Here is a 21,247-nt window from a genome sequence, read left to right on the forward strand (position 1 = left end):
TAGAGGTTTTTATGCAGAGACGATGTGATTTGTACCAAGGTGCCGATCCCTTGCTTTATTATATTTTGTTGATCTGCGTCTTTTCCCTTGTATTCCAACGGCCCCTGATTCTAAACACGGTGAAAAAAATTACTTAAACTTGAAGCTTTCTTTTTTTCAACAATAGCGCATTAGCATTGTACATTTGGACTAACATTGGAAGGTATTAAGTATGAGCATTTTAATTTCGACAGACTTATATGATCACCTCTAGTACTTCCCTATAAGATTAGTGCAAACTTATCATTTCGCATATCTGCATCATCACTCGGGTGCTAAAATGTCACGAAACCCAGTCATGTATTTAATTGCCTTTACTGTAAACCTGAAACAGCCTCCCTGACTAGTATTGATGTTGATGCTGATAAGCTGTAAAGGTTGTTAAAATATGCCTCAAAACACCCTACCTATGACTCTGAAAGTAGCCAGCAACTTTTGCTTTGTTTTCTCTCTCTCTCTCTCTCTCTCTCTCTCTCTCTCTCTCTCTCTCTCTCTCTCTCTCTTATGTATTGTGAGGAAACTTGCTTAATTACTTAAGGCAATTTTATATTTAGCTATAAAATGATTGCTCAATTTTCAAAAATAGAAAAAACAATATCAGTAACCAAGTCCAGGAGGAAAGTGAGCGGAAACCATCCTATAGAGCCGTCAGCGCTGTAACCTGTAGTACATGTTGCAGAGAACCGTAGTTTTAAATAACAATTGTTTGAAGATCAATAAATTTTTACTAGAACATTTAAGTAGGCTATTCAAACTGACCTTACTTTAAGGACTACAATTTTTAATTTGAGCTCTGTTGTTGTTAGTAGCTGTTGCTTGTAGTTTACTCATTTCAAAAATATGTTAGCTAACTATGTTTCCACCAATAAGAAAGTTTCAAGTGAGAATTTATGACAGAATTTTCATTATAGTTGATGATTCAAACTTGACTCTGTAAAGTATTAAGTGAAAAAGCTAAAGCGTTTCACTCACATATCTAAAAGTTACCTGCAAAACCGAGTTTGCACCTTTCTTCCTCGGTGAAGGGATTTTTATTTCGCTAGAACCGAAAATCTATTATGATCACCTCACAAAATGAAATTATCCCGCCAAATTTCATACAGGAAAATGTATCAGCTGAATCAAACTTTTACATAGTATTTTAAAATTTGCTAAATTTCTTTATAAAATAAGCTGTTAGTAATTATATTATGATGTAGTCTTTTTAACAGTAAGCTGTCAATAATTACGTTTTGATTTAGTCGCAAGGTATGTGGAGACGACAGCTGTATTTTTGAAGGATGGCAGGGAAGATGGCTTTCTTGCAATCATGTACTGCTTACCAATCATGGATGCTTCTTTTACATATGATTTTACAGTATAATAAAGCCCCCCCCCCCCCTTTTTTTAAAGATAACTAAAAAAAAGGCTGGATACATTTTTTCTTGAAAATTGTTAACACGAAAGTTGTGATTACAACAAATTCAAGTGGGAAATTCTATACCCAATTGTACCAACAATCATCTAAATTCCAAAGTAAATAACACAATTTAGGCACAATGATAACTATGTGCATGCACATATACGTTCTACACGTTAAAATGTCTCTATATATAATGGTCAACTAACTTTCCTTGTCTTCATAGTGTTTTGCTGATTACAGCATTTGAGACTTTTTTCTAGCAATAATAATGATTCTTTGTGCTTGACTAATTCAACGGCATGGGCAGCATTAGAGGTTCGAAACACTTACGGTTGTGATCGTCGATGCACTCGTTCCCCGATTTGTTGTTGCTGATGGTGGCTCCGTGGATGCGGTTTTGTTTAGTGAACTATATGTCGTACTTTCCTCAACCTATGAAATGAAAGAATTAACAAGCGAATAATATTTAAGAATTATGTTCACAACTTAGAAATATGGCATATAAATTTCTGCATTGCAGAATTCACTTAAACTACGATGACGGCTTAAACAGTTTTCATTTAAAAAACATCAAGACATCAAACTTAAAAGTCAAGCATTGTGTGTTAGTTTGCTACTAATTCATAATGGTGTCAAAATTCCTATAGATCAAAAGTCCTGTGTAAGTTATCTTCAGGTCTGGAAAGGTTCCAGATGAGTAAATGAGAGGAATAACACGATTGCGAGAAATATAGGGCCATAACATTAATAAGAGTACAACAGAAGGATGAATGGTCGGGTTTTGATTGAGGACATAAGGAAGATGATGAAAGAATTGATATGGTGAAAATGGTGATGTATTTTTTCGTAAGGAAAAGGGTGTGCTGATCAGGTATGTGTTTTGGAACATTTACATGATATATCTGAGAGAGTAAATGGAAAAAAGCAATACTTTTCACTCATGAATCTGGGTTTGTCACATGATTTACTTGCATCAACATCTCAAAAAACTAATCAATCAGGATACAAGAATAGTTGAGAGTATTTCTCAACATTCCAAGTAGTTGGGTAGAACTTCACAGACCAATTATTAAAATAAACGTTTCTCCCAAATAAAAATTTATGCACAGGAATTTGGAGTGTGTTTGAGAAGTACTTACACTGGAAGCACATGTTGCATCATTTGTGGGACCACAAACTCCAACTATTGTAGTAAGCTCTCCAGTACCATTTGATGTGCATGGAAAATCCAAACTGGGATCACATGTTAACACTGTGGTATTTAACTTAGTTGTATTTGGAGTAGCATGTGAAGTAGTTATATTAGTAGTACAAGTAGGATCCTTGGCAGGATTACAAACTAGCACTGTGGTGATATTGTCTAAAATAACATTTGTAGTAGGAAAAGAGTGTTTGTATTTGCAAAGCATGTGGGATCACTGGTAGGATCACATACTACATCAGATGAAGTGTTGACTTGAGTACTTACATTAAAAGTGCAAGTGGGATCCTTACTAGGATCACATGTTAACACTAGTACTGAGCTCAGCAGTAACTACTGAAGTAGCTACAGAACTGGTGACATTGGTAGCACAAGTAGGATCCTTGTTAGTATCACACACTCCCTCAGATTTGCTAATTCCTGCAGTGGTGTTTAAATTAGGTGAAGTAGTACTCATACTAGTGGTACAATTTGGATCTTTAGTGACATCACAAATCTTGACCTCTCCAGAAGTATTTGAAGTGGTGGCTGGACTAGTTATATTGGCAGTGCATGTGGGATCTTTACTAGGATCACACTCCAGATCTGTGGTACTCAACCCAACAGAGACTTTTGAAATAATATCTGAAGCAGTCACACTGATGACACAAGTAGGATCTTTGGTAGAATCACTTACACCTACTGTCATTGTTGAAGTAGTTGTAGAAATACTTATATTGGAAATGCATGTAGGATCACTTGATGGATCACACAATAATTCTATGGTAGAAAACTCTTCAGTACCAGCTGAAGTAGTGGCTAGAGTACTTAAATTAGCAGTGCATGTATGATCCTTATTGGGGTCACGGTAACGATGTAGCACTGATCTTTGTAGCAGTATTTGAAGTAATAAGAGCTGTCAAATTGGAAGCACAAGTTGGATCCTTGATGTCATAACAGCTTCCCTCTTAGGTGATTAAATCTCCTGATGTGTTTGACGTAGTTAAAGGAGTACTGAAATTTGTAATGCATGTGGGATCACTTGTTGAATCACATATCTGAGCAGTGGTAATGTGCTTTAAAGTAGACACTGAAGAGGCTGTTGGAGTACTTGTATCAGGAATGCATGTGGGATCCTTATTGGGGGCACAGATTAATAACGTGCTGCTTAATTCTGCAGTACTATTTAAATAAGTAGGTGATGTTGTCCCATTGGCAGTAAAAGTAGGATCTTTGTTTGGATTGCAAACATTCCCAGGAGCACTAGCTCCTACAATGGTATTTGATATAAGTGGAGGAGTACTACTTATACTGGAGACACATTTAGGATCAATACTGGGATCACATTCTGTCTGTGTTGTACTAAATTCCATTGTAATATTTGATTTAGTAGGTAGTACAAATGGGATTCTCAGTAGAATTACAACCTACCGCTGTGGTGGTATTGTCTACAGTAGCATTTGAAGTAGAGAAAAAAGTGCTTGTATTTGCAAAGCATGCGGGATCACTGGGATCACACACATCAGATGAAGTGTTGACTTGAGTACTTACATTAGAAGTGCAAGTGGGATCCTTACTAGGATCACATGTTAACAATGTAGTACTGAACTCTACAGAATGTGCTGAAGTAGCTATAAAACTGGTGACATTGGTAGCACAAGCAGGATCCTTGTTAGGATCACAGACTCCCTCAGATGTGCTAATTCCTGCAGTGGTGTTTAAATTAACTGAAGTAGTACTCGATCTGGTAGTACAATTTGGATCTTTAGTGACATCACAAATCTTGACCTCTCCAGAGATATATGAAGTGGTGGATGAACTAGTTATATTTGAGCTAATATCTGAAGCAGTCACACTGGTGGCACAAGTAGGATCTTTGGTAGAATCACATTCACCTCCAGTCATTCTTGAAATAGTTGTAAAAGTACTTATATTAGAAATGAATATAGTATCACTTAATGGACCACACAATAATTCTATGATAGAAAGCTCTTCAGTACTGTGATCACAGACCCCCTCTGAGGTAGTTAAATCTCCTGTGGTATTTGACGTAGTTAGAGGAGCACTTACATTTGTAATGCACGTGAGATCACTTGTTGGATCACATATCCCAACTGTGGTAGTCAGGTCTAAAGTAGACATTGAAGAGGTTGTTGGCGCACTTATAACAGGAGTGCATGTGGGATCCTTATTGGTGATGTGGTCCCATTGGTAGCGCAAGCAAGACCTTTGGTTGGATTGCACCCTTTCTCAGGGGTACTTATGCTGGAGACACATGTAGAATCAATACTGGGATCACATTCTGTCTCTGTGGTACTATATCCCATTGTAATATTTGATTTAGTAGGTGCAATAGTTACACTGGTAGTACAAATAGGGTCCTCAGTACCACTACAATATACCACTGTGGTAGTATTGTCTACAGAAGCATTCAAAGTAGAGAAAGGGGTACATGTCTTTGCTATGCATGTGAGATCATAGATAGGATCACATACATCAGATAAAGTGTTGACTTGAGTACTTACATTAGACGTGCAAGTGGGATCCTTACTAGCAGAACATATTAACAATGTAATACTGAACTCTGCAGTATCTACTGAAGTAGCTACAGAACTGGTGATATTGGTAGCACAAGTAGGATCCTTGTTTTGGATCACATACTCCTTCAGATGTGCCAATTCCTGAAGTAGTGTTTAAATTAGCTGAAGTAGTACTCATACTGGTAGTGCAATTTGGATCTTTAGTGATATCACAAATCTTGACCTCTCCAGAAGTATTTGAAGTGGTGGCTGGACTAGTTTTATTGGCAGTGCATGTGAGATCTTTACTAGGGTCACACTCCAGAACTGAGGTACTTAACCCAATATCTGAAGCAGTCACACTGGTGACACAAGTAAGATCTTTGGTAAAATCACACACACCTGCCATTGTTGAAGTAGTTGTAGAAGTACTTATATTGGAAATGCATGTAGGATCACTTAATGGATTACACAATAATTCTATGGTATTAAGCCCTTCAGTACCATGTAAAGTAGTGGCTAGAGTACTTAAATTATCAGAATTATTTGAACTAGTAGTAGTGGTTAAAATGGAAGTACATGTTGGATCCATGGTGTGATTACAGACTCCCTCTGAGGTGATTAATTCCCCTTTGGTATTTGAATTAGTTAGAGGAGTACTTATATTTGTAATGCATGTGGGATCACTTGTTGAATCACATATCTGAGCAGTGGTAGTGTGCTCTAAAGTAGACATTGAAGAGGCTGTTGGAGTATTTGTATCAGGAGTGCATGTGTGATCCTTATTAGCTGCACACATTAATAATGGGCTGCTTAACTCTGCAGTAGTATTTAAATAATTAGGTGATGTTGTCTCATTGGTGGTGCAAGTTGAATCCTTGGTTGGATTGTGGACTTTTTCAGGGGTATTAACTCCTACTTTGGTATCTGGTAAGTGGAGGAGTACCTATACTGAAGACACACGTAGGATCAATACTTGGATCACAGTCTGTCTCTGTGGTAATAAATTCCATTGTAATATTTGATTTAGTAGGTGAATTGATTACATTGGTAGTACAAGTGGGATCCTCGATAGAATTACAACCTACCACTGTGGTGGTATTGTCTAATTCTTCCAGTGGTGTTTAAATTAGCTGAAATAGTACTCATACTGGTAGTACAATTTGGATCTTTCGTGACATCACAAATCTTAACCTCTCTAGAAGTATTTGTAGTGGTGGCTGGTCTATTTATAATGGCAGTCCATATGGGATTTTTTCTAGGATCACACTCCAGATATATGGTACTCATCCCAATAGAGACTTTTGAACTAATATCTGAAGCAGTCACACTGGTTGCACAAGTAGGATCTTTGGTTGGATCACAGATTCCTCCTGCGGTTCTTGAAGTAGTTGTAGAAGCACTTATATTAGAAATGCATGTGGGATCACTTAATATACCACACAATAATTTAATGATAGAAAGCTCTTCAGAACCAGCTGAAGTAGCGGCTAAAGTACTTGCGTTATCAGTGCATGTAGGATCTTTACTGAGGTCACATGCTAACACTGTGGCACTGATCTTTGTAGCAGTATTTGAAGTAATAGGAGCTGTCAAACTGGAATTACAAGTTTTATTTTTGATGTGATCACTGACTCCCTTTAAGGTGATTAAATCTCCTGTGGTATTTGAAGCAGTTAGAGGAGTACTTACATTTTTAATGCACATGGGATCACTTGTTGGATAACATATCCCAGATTTGGTAGTATGCTCTAAAGTAGACATTGGAGAGGTTGTTGGGGTACTTGGATCAGGAGTGCATGTGGGATCCTTATTAGGGGCGCATGTTAATAACATGCTACTTAATTCTGCAGTACTATTTAAATAAGTAGGTGATGTCCCACTGATGGCACAAGTAGGATCTTTTGTTGGATTGCAAACGTTCTCAGAGGTGCTAGCTCCTCTATTGGTATTTGATGTAAGTAGAGGAGTACTTATAGCGGAGACACAAGTAGGATCAAACCTGTGATCACATTCTATCTCTGGTACTAAATTATTATATTTTTCTTAACCTTATGAGCGCTGACATTAATGATATTGGAGAAACAAATCCACAGTTATGTAAATATATGTACATTTACATAACTGTGGATTTGTTTCTCCATTTGAAGACTCGTGCTACTATGAGGAATTTTTAATTAATGATATTATTATGAAGATTATTTCAAATTCTTGTAAGGTATTAAACATTAATCACACTGAACTTTACCTTCAGAACTCAATACATTTCCATGTGATGTCTGTAGTTGTTTGTAAATTCCAAATTTCCTTCATTTCAAGAACAACATAAATATATAAGAGAGGTTCAAGTGAAAGCTCACAACACAATTTCCGTTATAACTGATTTTTACTCTGGAAAGTTTTAATTGAAAAAGTAAAATATGTCACCCCTATTTCAAAAGATTAGCTGTTAGTCTGAATTTGCACATTTCTTTCTCAGTCAATGCTTGCCATTCCATCAGAATCAGAAGACCGTTATAGGCAACCCCACCCCCATCCTCAATTAAAGCCCCATTATCGTACTATCACCTTAAACATTAAATGAATTACTTGAACCATACATTTAAACGCCATTTTAAAATTGGTTAAACTTGGAAAGTTGTCAGTAATTATATAATGATTTAGTCATGAGTCTAGTCAGTTTCACAAGGCGCATAGAGACGACAGTTGTCTGTCCGAAGATGAAGCGGAAGGGTTTCTCGCCTATCTTAATCCAAGAGCAAATGTTCAAATGCTAAGTTTATTATTCCATACAATAATATTGTTCACACCAATCGATGATGCTTCTTTTACTGATGGTTATTTTGTAAACAGCATAATGATAGGTCATTTTTTTATACTTGAAAACAAAAATAAGCCATTGTGCTTGAAAATTAGTTCAGAGATACTTTTTGATTATTAGAAATTCCAGTGGAAAAATAGATACCCGATTTCACCAACAAACACCTGAACCCCAGGGCAAATAACGCTCATTAGGCACAATGTTAATTATAAGCAAGCGTATACTATATTCTGCACACTAAAAAGTTTCTAAATAACAAACTGCAGACAAAGCTCAATTTTCTTTTCTTGCTACAATGGTTTTTTATACTGCTGTAAGCCGGCGAGAAATCTTCTCAGTAATCGTAATATACTTTGTGCTTAACTAACTCCAGAAGATTTCAAGATTTCCGGCGCAATGGCAGCATTAGAGAATCAAACCACAACTCGATGCAAACACTTACGTAGGCTGTGGTGGTCGATTTATTACTTGCTCCCAGATTTGTTGTCACTGACGCTGGTGTCTCGGTGGGTGCAGTTTCGTTTACTGAACTGAATGGAGTACTACTTTCCGCAGCCTATGAAGGAATTAATAAATTATTTTTCTAAAAAATGTAGACATATAAAATATTGCATAGCACTTTCTGCAAGGCAGAGTTCTCTAAATCTATGATGGTCACTCTAAGTGGTTTGCATTCAACATACGCATACATAGTCAAGACACAACACTTCGGAGTCAAGTATTGTTTATTTGCATGCTTATGTAGGGAGTCTGTGAAAATTAATAATAAAAAAAATCTTAACATTAATGACACAATTCCCGTAGATCAAAAGTCCCCGTGTAAGTTGTGTTTAGATGAAAGAAGGTTCCAGAGGGACTGGCGAGAGTAACAGGCGAGTGACTGGAAGAACTACTGGGCCAAGGAGTTTTATAGTGCCTGGTTTTCAGAGTCAAGTTTGATTATGAAACAATTTTACAGTAGAATTGATAGGGACACTGTAAAGGATAATGAAGGCATGTGGTACAGAAAAGAGATTCTGGGATAAAAGGAAAACTTGTATCGAAAGGAAGCATGTTTTGAAATGCATGGAAGGAAGGAAGGAAGGAAGGAAGGAAGGAAGGAAGGAAGGAAGGAAGGAAGGAAGGAAGGAAGGAAGGAAGGAGGTTTATTTTTGCAGATAATAATTTGCTGATTAGGAATAGAAAGAGAAACTGCAGAAACTAGTGAAAAAGTATGAAAATGTTGGGAAGAGGAGAAAGTTTACAGTATAACTTAACAAAAGTATGGTTATGAAAGTAATCGAAAACATGAAGAGGAAGAGATCAGTTTTTATATGGATGGAGGGAGGATGGAAGCAGTAGATTCATGCAGGTGTTTTGGAATCAAAGTGAGAGATGATCGTAGTAACAGAATAAGTGAGCAGCACAGTAGTTGAAGCATTGAAAGGAGGGTGAGTGTCAAAGATCTGCAAGAGAATCTGTCTCCATGAAAACCAAAGACAGAATATACTAAGGAATCACTGAACCAAGTCTACCTTACGCAAGTGAAATGTGTTCATATGGTGCGGGGGAATGAAGAGAAAAGGGTTGAAGATCTGAGATGTCTCGGTGGTTGTGTCGTCTTTGATAGCGTGAGAAGAACTGAAAGGGTGAGAAGAGAGATGTTTGGAAGAAGCAGAAAACGTTCATTGGAATTTGGAAATCAAAGATGAGTTATAACGTTTTGTGATTGGTCATTTGTAAGAAAAGAATGGATAATGCGCATGACAGATAGCCGGGAAGTGGCATATGAAAGAATGAACCTGATGCCAAGTAAGAGAGAGAGAGAGAGAGAGAGAGAGAGAGAGAGAGAGAGAGAGAGAGAGATTTATGCGAGAGTCGACATGCACCTGATGTGCTACCTTGTGGGGAGATGTGTTAGGAAGGTGATAGGGGGTTCATCCCCTATTAAAAAGAAATCTTGATGACACACACATATATATAATATATCTTGTTATTTGTTTTTCTCAGCAGAGGGCCTGGACCCACACCTTGGCCAGGTACACTGACTAGTACAGTAGTTGCTTAAGCGCTGAGTTGCTTCCGATATATAATAGATTCGGTGTTGACATAAAGTGTAAAGTTAATCGCTGGACATCTTACATTCATATATGCAAATGTTGCATACTTGGTACTTTTGCGAGGAAGCCTTTAAAGAACAAAAAACACATTTAAGTAGAAATTCACCTGTTGTAGCCCCTTGATGACATTGTTCACATCTCAATAAACAAGATGGTAGCCATTTCATCGGTTTAAAACACGTTTCCAGTGTGTGATGAAATTAAATAACCCTTCATCATATCAGTCTTACACTTTCTCGAAAATCTTGTCGACTTTCAGGCAAATGTCTGAACTGAATGAAACCATTATTAGTACAGACGATTTTATAACAAAACTGACGCAGTCAATCTACAGATTTCTCGCTGAAGTATCCCAATTGAGCGGACGCTCTTTGCAAAAAAACTGAACGAAGTCATTAACCATCATCGTTATGAATATTCAAATGCAATTATAATATTTTCTTAAATTTTAGTTTATTTTCAAAGTAGAGTTAGTTTGAACCTCATGAGCAGTTTGTGGCATTACATTATTTTGTAAGTCTAAAAATATCAAGTACAAAACTGGCTATCAAACGTGCAACTTCGTGTTACACTGTTAGTACGAAATTATCGTGAGAAAAATGGATTGATTTTGTGTACTACGTTCTAAGCCCGAATTCGACCGGGATATGTTTGTGTATTAGATTAGAAATGATCTGTCTCCTGTTTGCCGAAGCATTAAGGAATCGCCTCCCATTTACCAAACTCGAAGAGACGTGGATTCGGATCGAGATTTTCGAGAAAGTATTTGTTTGATATGATGAAGGGTTATTTCATGTCATCAAACACTACTGGAAACGTGTCTTAAACCCATAAAATGGCTACCATCTTGTTTACTGAGATGTGAACGATGTCATTAAGGGGCTGCAACAGGTGAATTTCTACTTCAATGTGTCCTTTGTTCTTGAAAGGCTTGCGCGCAAAAGTACTAAGTATGCAGCATTTGCATATATAAATGTAAGATGTCCAGCTATTAACTTTAACTTTGCACTTTATGTCAACACCGAATTTTTTATATCTCGGAAGCAACTCACGCGCCAAAGCAACGACTGCACTAGTCAGAGCACCTGGCCAAGGTGTGAACAGAATGAGAACAGAATAGTGCACCAAATAAAAACACAACTTATTGTATCAACTAGAACCTTTTAAAGGCGCAAGGATAGAAGATCAGAATAAGGGTGAGGAGGCTCTTCACAATATAGAAAGATAAATCAAGACGTCGCACCTGAAATCGTTTGGTGAGGGAAAGAGCGAAGGGAAGTAACGTTATTGAAAAGACGGACATTCATCAACGTCCAGACATTTTCAAGGAAGCAAAGACGGAGCATAGCATTGAGGCCAAAGGCCAAGCGCCGGGACCTATGAGGTCATTCAGCGCTGAAAAGGAAATTGAAAGTAAAGAAGGTTTGAAAGGTGTAACGGGAGGAAAACCTCCCAATTGCACTTTGAAACAATTTTTACGAGAGGGTGGAAAGTAAGACGGAAGAAGAGAATATGAACGGAGGTACAGTAGAAGGAATGAAAGGGCCTGCATGTAGGGGCTGAATTGACGATGCAAAGAACCTTTAGTGATGACTAAAGTGCACCGCGTGGGGTACGATGAAGGCACTGCCCCCAACCCCCCGCTACGGGCTACACACATTAGTGTATTGCTTATTATAATTTACATCTTCTGAATCAGTTGTATTGCAGCTACTTCTGTAGGACTGAATTATAATGATTCATAAACAGCGCTATGCAGTCTTTAGTGGACTCAAAGAATTGAACTGAACTGAATAGAGAATGATTGCCAAAGGCCAAGCACTAGGACCTATGAGGTCATCCAGCGCTGAAACAGAAATTGGCACTAAAAGGTCTGAAAGGTGTAACAGGAGGAAAACCTCTCAGTTGCACTATGAATCCATTGTTAGGAGTTGGTGAAAAGTAAGATGGACGAAAGAGAATATGAAAGGAAGTACAGTAAAAGGAACGAAAGCGGTTGCAGCTAGGGGCCGAAAGGACGCTACAAAGAACCTTTAAGTAATGCCCACAGAGAGAACACAGCACGAGGTGCAATGGCGGCACTAACCCCTTAAGGGGTTGGACTCAATGAGTGAGTGCAAGGCCTTTTCCTATGTGCGAGCTCTGTAAGCACAGGTTCGAATCCTGGTAAGCAAGCAGGTGTAAGTTCTCCCTTCGATAAAGGTAGGTGCTGGTTCGAACCCACGAGAGGACGAACTTATCATCAACTAAAAAATTCCCCTTTAGTTAACATATATGAAAATATATTAGTTCCGAGGTGGAACGAATTGGAGATATTAAAGAACACTGTAGGTATCTCATATATATATATATATATATATATATATATATATATATATATATATATATATATGATAGTATATATATCTATATCTATATATATATATAATATAGTATATGATATAGATATTAGATATAGATATATATATATATATATATATATATATATATATATATATATAGTATATATATATATAGAATATATATATATTATATATATATATATATATATATAATATATATATATATATATATATTATATATATATATATAATATATATATATATATATATATAATATATATATATATATATATCGTATCAACAATCCGCAAGACTTTTCTGGATGAAAATTCACTTCACTTGTAAAGCAGATCAAACTAAAAAAAAAAATAAAAAAAATATATATATATATATATATATATATCTATTATATATAATATATATATATATATATATATATATATATATCGTATCAACCAATACGCAAGACTTTTCTGGATGAAATTCACTTCACTTGTAAAGCAGATCAAACTACAAAAAAAAAAAAAAGAAAAAAAAGAAAAAGAAAATACGTTTTTCTTGTTCGGAAAGCGTTCCATCAGCTGTATAATTTAACTACTACCGAACTTTGCGATTGTTAGGACTGTTTTCAATTTAAGGTATACACCATTCGTGTGTGTGTGTGTGTGTATGTGTGTGTGTGTTTTATATAAATTACCTGCGCCATAAGCAACTATATAACTTCAACAGTCATCGTCGGGTGTTGGTTATTGTTTCGAACCAACGTCACTAACGCTGCTGCTTTTCCACTAAACCTCCACTGAAAACCGCACTGGACCGAAGACAACTTTCGAGATAACTCGGACTAGAACATTTGTGCAAAGACGAGACGACACAGTCTAACGAAAATAGTAATGTGAGGCCTCAATGTTCATAAACATATGAGACGGTCTCATATGTTTATAAACATGTCAGTAAATAAATAGCAAAATAAATGCTGGTCTTTATACCGAGAAATACGAATATCCATACATTCCAGATAACAATGAGGGAGTCATTTTATAGCATTAGTAACGTGCTTGTTTGTTCGATAAAACAAAATAACTACGTCAAATGAACTTTGCTGAAAATCCTTGACAACATTCATGGTGGTAAGATCGAACCTCGTGAAACAACTTGTTAGGATAAACGATCCTACCGCAGAGTTAAGTGCTCGTTCATCCTTCAATACACTAACATTCCATTATGTTCTTTACGCAAAAATTTGAGCAGGACGAAATCAAAATTCCTTATCATTATGAATATCCAAATGAAACCATAAACACATATTATTCTCATTAGTTCATCGGAACTATGTAGTACGAATAAATCTTGAATGAACGTCATTTACTATGCCACGAGTCATTAGTTTTAGCTCTGTAGGTCCAACTGAAAACAAACTTTCTTTGTTTCCTGAAAACAAAGACGACATGAATCCCTTTAGTTAAACAATTTTAACTGTACATTCGGAACTGAATAAGTGAACAATATCAACTACTTCAGCAGTTCAAGATACCGCGTTCTCTTTACTCAACACTTATTCCTCGATATATTCTTAGTTCCCAGAAAAAGTCTGGGTAGACAATCGTTGCCTTTGTTCGATTCACGGTGAGTTCTTATATAAAAGAAACTAAGCATTGCTTTAGTTTCGTTTGGTGCTGAAAAGCACGATTACGAAAATGAGGAAATCAGCCAAAGCTGCTCGAACAGACGAGACAGGACGACGAGCCACTCCAAAAATATCTTTTTAACAGGAAGAAATTGAGATAAAATTGATGTTTTGATGGAAAATAACATGCAGAAGCATGATAAATATTCTTTTGTGGATAAATATTCTGTATGATATATATATATATATATATATATATATATATATATAGATATATATATATATATATATATATATATATATATATATATATATATATATTGTATCTATACTTCTTTTTCCCATTTTGGTGGATGACGAAAACAGATGTTGGTACATCTTTCCAGCTGGTGTTGATAGTAGTTGGTATAATAAGACAAGAGAGATATATCCGGTAATCACACAAACCCTTTGTGGTACTGACTTCTAGTGAAGATTTTGACATTGTGGTATTAATTATTATAGGCCAAATCCTTATATCTATAGGTCAAATAGGATCCTAAACAGGATCACGCTTCCTCACTGTATTTGCAGAAATTGATGTAATATTCATATTAGCGGGACAAGTGGGATCTTTAATAGGATCACACTCATTATCTGTAGCATTGACATATCTACTGTGAATTCTTTAACTAAGGTAAGGAACTCTGGTGTGGTATTTAAAGAACTCTGCTGTTGCATTCATATCAGCAAGGCAAGTGGAATCTATCTGTAGGTCACATACTAAAACTGTGATTGAGAACTTGTCTGTGGTATTGATAGTAAATGCTTTAGCAGGACACAGAGGTTCTTTTTGGGGATTGCACACTCCTGCTTTGGCATTGACAGTTACTGTAACTGAGATGTATAACTCTGCTGTGGTATTGATAGTAGTTCCTGTGGCAGGACACATGGGATCTTTCATTTGATTGCATACTCCCTCTGCGGAATTTAAACCTAATGTGGATTTTGTAGCCGAATTATTAAACGCTGCTGTTTTACCGATAGTAAATGTTGTAGTAGGACATGTGGGTTCTTTCTTGGGATTACACACTCCCTCTATGGCATTGTAATCTACTGTCTATTCTGTAACTGAGGTGTTAAAGTCCAATGTGGTATTGAAAATAGTTGGTGTAGCAGGACACATTAGATCTTTTTGGGGATTGCACACTCCCATTGTGGCATTGATCTTTACTGACCATTCCGTAGCTAAGGTATTATACTCTACTGTGATATTGATAGTAACTGAAGTAGCTGGACAAGTGGGATCTTTCTTGGGATCATACACTCTCCCCTGGAATTTGCATATACTGTCATTTCTGTAGCTGAGGTGTTGAACTCTGCTACAGTTTTAATAAGAGGTGATGGCATCTTACTTGGGACTCCACACTCCCTCTGTCATTAACATCTACTGTGGATTCTGTAATAAAAGTGTTGAACTCTGTTATGCTACTGTAGTGGTTGATGAAGTAGGACATGTGGGATCTTTATAAGGATCGCACACTCCCTCTGTGGCATTGACATCTACTGTTGATTTTGTAACTGTGGTGTTGAAGTCTGCTGTGGTATTAATAATAACTGATGTGAAGGATGAGTGAGATCTTTCTTTGGATAGCACACTACATCTGTAGCATTAACATCTACCGTAGAATATGTAAGAGGTATGTTGAATTTGGCTGCAATATTGATAGTAGTTGATGTGGTAGAAGAAGTGAGATCTTTCTTGGGATCACAAACTCCCCTTGTGGCATTGGTATCTACTATCCATTCTGTAGCTGAGGAGTTGAACTCTTCTGTGGCAGAAGCCTCTACTGTTGAGTCTGTAGTTGTGTTGAATGTTGCTGTAGTACTGATAGCAGCTGATGTAGCAGTACACTTGGGATATTTCTTCGGATCACACAGTTCCTCTGTTGTATTAACATCTATTGTGGATTCTGTAACAGAGGTGTTGAACTCTGCTGCAATATTGATAGTAGGTGACATAGTGGGACACGGATCTTTCATTGGATCGCATATACCCTCTGGGGTATTTGAACCTAACTTGGATTCTGCAGCCGTAGTGTTGAACTCCAATGTTTTACTTAAAATATAAGGGGTAGTAGAACAAGTGGCATCTTTCTTTGGATTGCAAACTCCCTCTGTGGCACTGTTGATTCTGTAAAAGAGGTGTTAAACTCTGCTGTGATATTGTTAGTAATTGATGTAGCAGGACATGTGGGATCTTTTATTGGATCGCATATTTCCTTTGTGGCATTTGAACTTAACTTGGAATCTGCAGCTGTAGTGTTGAAATCAACTGTTTTGCTGGAAGTAGACGGTGGTGTAGAACAAGTGGCATTTTTCTTAGGATCATAAACCTCCTCTGTGGCAATGCCATGCACTGTTGATTCTGTAACTGAGGCGTTGAACTCTGTTGTGGTATTGATAGTAGTCACTGTACCCAGACACATGGGATCTTTCCTGTGATCGCACACTCCATCTGTGTCATTGAAATGTAATGTGGATTCTGTAATAGAGGTGTTGAACTCTGGTGTGGTATTGATAGTAGGTGACATAGCAGGACACATCAGATCTTTCATTGGATCGCATACTCCCGCTGTGGCATTTGAAAATAACTTAGATTCGGCATTAGTATATACTGTTGATTCTGTAAATGAGGTGTTGAACTCTGCTGTGGTATTGATAGTAGCTGAAGTAGTGGGACATGTGGGATCTTTCATTGGATTGCACATTCCCTCTGTGGCATTTGAACTTAACTTGGATTCTGCAGTCGTAGTGTTGAACTCGGCTTTTGTACTTGAACTAGACATTGTAGTAGAACAATTGGCATCTTTCTTCGGATTACAAACTCCATTAGTTGTACTGACTTGTAGTGTTGATTCTGTAGATGATGCTGCTACTGTGGTGTTGAACTCTGCTGTAGTATTGATAGCAGTTGCTGTAGCAGGACATGTGGGATCTTTTTTCGGATCACAAACTTCCTTTGTGGCATTGACATCAAATGTCAATTCTGTTGCTGAGGTGTTGAACTCTGATGTGGTATTGATAGTAGATAAAGTAGCGGGGCATGCGGGATCTTTCATTGGATCGCATACTCCCCCTGTGGCATTTGAATCTATCATAGATTCTGCGAACTCTGTTGTTTTAAGGAAAGTAGATGATGTAGTAGAACAAGTGGCATCTTTTTCTGGATCACAAACTCTATTTGTGGCATTGACACGAACTGTTACTTCTGTAAATGAGGGGTTGAACTCTGATGTGGTATTGATAGTAGTTAAAGTAGTGGGACATGTGGGATCTTTCATTGGATCGCATACTCCCCCTGTGGCATTTGAACTTAACTTGGATTCTGCAGTCGTAGTGTTGAACTCTGCTGTTTTACTTAAAGTAGACACTGTAGTGGAACAGGTGGCATCTTTCTTCGGATCACAAACTCCCCCTGTTGTACTGACATTTACAGTTGATTCTGTAATTGATGCTGATGCTGAGGTGTTGAACTCTGCTGTAGTATTGATAGTAGTTACTGTAGCAGAACATGTGGGATCTTTATTCGAATCACAAACTCCCTTTGTGGCATTGATATCTAATGTCAATACTGTTGCTGAGGAGTTGAACTCTGCTGTAGTATTGATGGTAGTTACTGTAGCAGGACATGTGGGATCTTTATTCGGATCACATACTCCTTTTGTGACATTGACATCTAATGTCAATTCTGTTGCTGAAGTGTTGAACTCTGCTGCAGTATTGATAGTAGTCACTGTACCCAGACACATGGGATCTCTCCTGGGATCACACACTTCATCTGTGGCATTGATATGTAATGATGATTCTGTAACAGATGTGTTGAACTCTGCTGTGGTATTGATAGTAGTTAATGTAGCGGGACACATTGGATCATTCCTTGGATCGCATACTCCCTGTGTGGCATTTGAACCTATCTTAGATTCTGCAGTTGAAGTGTTGAACTCTGCTGTTTTAATGAAAGTAGATGATGTAGTAGAACAAGTGGCATATTTCTTCGGATTACAAACTCCATCTGTGGCATTGACATTTACTGTCGATTCTGTAAATGAGGTGTTGAACTCTGCTGTGGTATTGATAGTAGTCAATGTAGCTGGGCACATGGGATCATTTCTGGGATCACACACCTCATCTGTGACATTGATATGTAATGTGGATTCTGTAACAGAGGAGTTGAACTCTGCTGTGGTATTGGTAGCCGTTGATGTAGCATGACACGTTGGATCTTTCATTGGATCGCATACTCCCTCTGTGGCATTTGGACCTATCTTAGATTCTGCAGCCGTAGTAGTGAACTCTGTTGTTTTAAGGAAAGTAGATGATGTAGTAAAACAAGTGGCATCTTTCAGTGGATTACAGACCTCATTTGTGGCATTGACATTTACGGTCGATTCTGTAAATGAGGTATTGAACTCTGCTTTAGTATTGATAGTAGTTGAAGTAGTGGGACATGTTGGATCTTTTATTGGATTGCATACTCCTTTTGATACATTTGAACTTAACTTGGATTCCGTAGTCGTAGTGTTAAACTTTGTTGTTTGACTTAGTGTAGACATTGTAGTAGAACAAGTGACGTCTTTCTTAGGATCACAAACTCCCTCTGTCGTACTAACTGGCACTGTTGATTCTGTAGATAATGCTGATGCTGAGGTGTTGAACTCTATTGTAGTATTAATAGAAGTTGCTGTAGTGGGACATGTGGGATCTTTCTTTGGATCACATACTCCCTCAGTGGTATTGACATCTAATGTCGATTCTGTTGCTGAGGTGTTGAACTCTGCTGTGGTATTGATGGTAGTTGCTGTAGTAGGACACATGGGATCTTGCTTGGGATTGCACACTACCTGTGTGGTATTTATATCTACTGTTGATTTTGTAAGAGAGGAGTTGAACTCTGATGTGGTACTGATAGTAGTTGAAGTAGTGGGACATGTGGGATCTTTTATTGGATTGCATACTCCTTCTGTGGCATTTGAACTTAACTTGGATTCCGTAGTCATAGTGTTGAACTCTGCTGTAGTACTAATAGTAGTTCCTGGAGTAGGACATGTAGGATCTTTCTTTGGATCACATACTCCCTCAGTGGTATTGACATCTAATGTCGATTCTGTTGCTGAGGTGTTGAACTCTGCTGTGGCATTGATGGTAGTTGCTGTAGTAGGACACATGGGATCTTGCTTGGGATTGCACATTCCCTGTGTGGTATTTATATCTACTGTTGATTCTGTGAGAGAAGAGTTGAAGTCTGATGTGGTACTGATAGTGGTTGAAGTAGTGGGACATGTGGGATCTTTTATTGGATTGCATACTCCTTCTGTGGCATTTGAACTTAACTTCGATTCTATAGTCGTAGTGTTGAACTCTGCTGTAGTGTTAATAGTAGTTGCTGTAGTAGGACATGTGGGATCTTTTATTGGATTGCATAATCCTTCTGTGGCATTTGAACTTAACTTGGATTCCGTAGTCGTAGTGTTGAATTTTGTTGTTTGACTTAAAGTAGACATTGTAGTAGAACAAGTGGCGTCTTTCTTCGGATCACAAACGCCCTCTGTTGTACTGACATGCAATGTTGATTCTGTAGATGATGCTGATGCTAAGGTGTTGAACTCTGTTGTAGTATTAATAGTAGTTGCTGTAGTAGGACATGTGGGATCTTTCTTTGGATCACATACTCCCTCAGTGGTATTGACATCTAATGTCGATTCTGTTGTTGAGGTGTTGAACTCTACTGTGGCGTTGATGGTAGTTGCTGTAGTAGGACACATGGGATCTTGCTTAGGATTGCACATTCCCTGTGTGGTATTTATTTCTACTGTTGATTTTGTAAGAGAGGAGTTGAACTCTGATGTGGTACTGATAGTAGTTGAAGTAGTGGGACATGTGGGATCTTTTAATGGATTGCATACTCCTTCTGTGGCATTTGAACTTAACTTGGATTCCGTAAGTCGTAAGTGTTGAATTTTGGTTTGTATTGACGGTTAAAGTAGACACTGTAGTAGAACAAGTGGCTTCTTTTTTTCGGATCACCAACACCCGCTCTCGTACTGACATGCACTGTTGGCATTCTGTAGGATTGGATGCCTGAATGCTCAGGTGTTGTTAACTGTGCTGTGGCATTGATGGGTAGTGCTGTAAGTAGGACAACATGGGATCTTTGCTTGGGATTGCACAATCCATGTGGATTTATTTATATACTGTTGATCCTGTAAGAGAGGAGTTGAACTCTGATGTGGTACTGATAGTAGTTGAAGTAGTGAGACATGTGGGATCTTTTATTGGATTGCATAATCCTTCTGTGGCATTTGAACTTGACTTGGATTCCGTAGTTGTAGTGTTGAACTTTGTGGTTTGATTTAAAGTAGACATTGTAGTAGAACAAGTGAAGTCTTTCTTCGGATCACAAAGTCCCACTGTCGTACTGACATGCAATGTTGATTCTGTAGATGATGCTGATGCTGAGGTGTTGAACTCTGTTGTAGTATTAATAGTGGTTGCTGTAGTAGGACATGTGGGATCTTTCTTTGGATCACATACTCCCTCAGTGGTATTGACATCTAATGTAGATTCTGTTGCTGAGGTGTTGAACTCTGCTGTGGCATTGATGGTAGTTGCTGTAGTAGGACATGTGGGATCTTGCTTGGGATTGCACACTCCCTGTATGGTATTTATATATACTGTTGATTCTGTGAGAGAAGAGTTCAACTCTGATGTGGTACTGATAGTAGTTGAAGTAGTGGGACATGTGGGATCTTTTGTTGGATTGCATACTTCTTCTGTGGCATTTGAACTTAACTTCGATTCTATAGTCGTAGTGTTGAACTCTGCTGTAGTATTAATAGTAGTTGTTGTAGTATTGACATCTAATGTCGATTCTGTTGCTGAGGTGTTTGAAACGTCTGCTGTTGGCATTGACGTAGTTGCTGTAGCTACGGGACACATGGGATCTTGCTTAGGATTGCAACTTCCCTGTGTCGGTAGTATTTATTTCTACTCGTTTGATTTTGTATGAGAAAGAGTTGAAACTCTGATGTGGCTAATCATGTAAGTAGTTGAAGTAGTGGGTGAGGACATGTGGGAATCTTTTGTTGGATTCGCATACTTCTTCTGTGGATTTGAACTTAACTTCGATTTATAGTCGTAGTTTGAACTCTGCTGTTGTAATTATAGTAGTTGTTGTAG

The 21,247-nt window shown here is 37.7% G+C and overlaps 2 protein-coding genes across 2 annotated transcripts in view; both read right to left on the minus strand.

The window, feature by feature from the left end:
- LOC135215334 (mucin-2-like) overlaps positions 1-8,517 on the minus strand; it is a 124,511-nt gene extending 115,994 nt beyond the window's left edge. The window contains exons 1-2 of the mRNA XM_064249894.1: positions 8,404-8,517; positions 1,772-1,873 (exon numbers count right to left, since the gene is read on the minus strand). The gene's annotated coding sequence lies outside the window, so the exon portion shown is untranslated. The remainder of the gene's footprint in view (positions 1-1,771; positions 1,874-8,403) is intronic.
- Positions 8,518-16,128: 7,611 nt separating this feature from the next.
- On the minus strand, positions 16,129-19,068 carry LOC135215787 (mucin-2-like). Its single transcript, XM_064250738.1, has one exon. It carries the CDS (start codon positions 19,066-19,068, stop codon positions 16,129-16,131), a length of 2,940 nt encoding a protein of 979 aa, XP_064106808.1.
- Positions 19,069-21,247: the final 2,179 nt, after the last annotated feature.

Source organism: Macrobrachium nipponense, chromosome 5 (genome assembly GCF_015104395.2).
Source record: "Macrobrachium nipponense isolate FS-2020 chromosome 5, ASM1510439v2, whole genome shotgun sequence".
NCBI classification, from domain to species: domain Eukaryota; kingdom Metazoa; phylum Arthropoda; class Malacostraca; order Decapoda; family Palaemonidae; genus Macrobrachium; species Macrobrachium nipponense.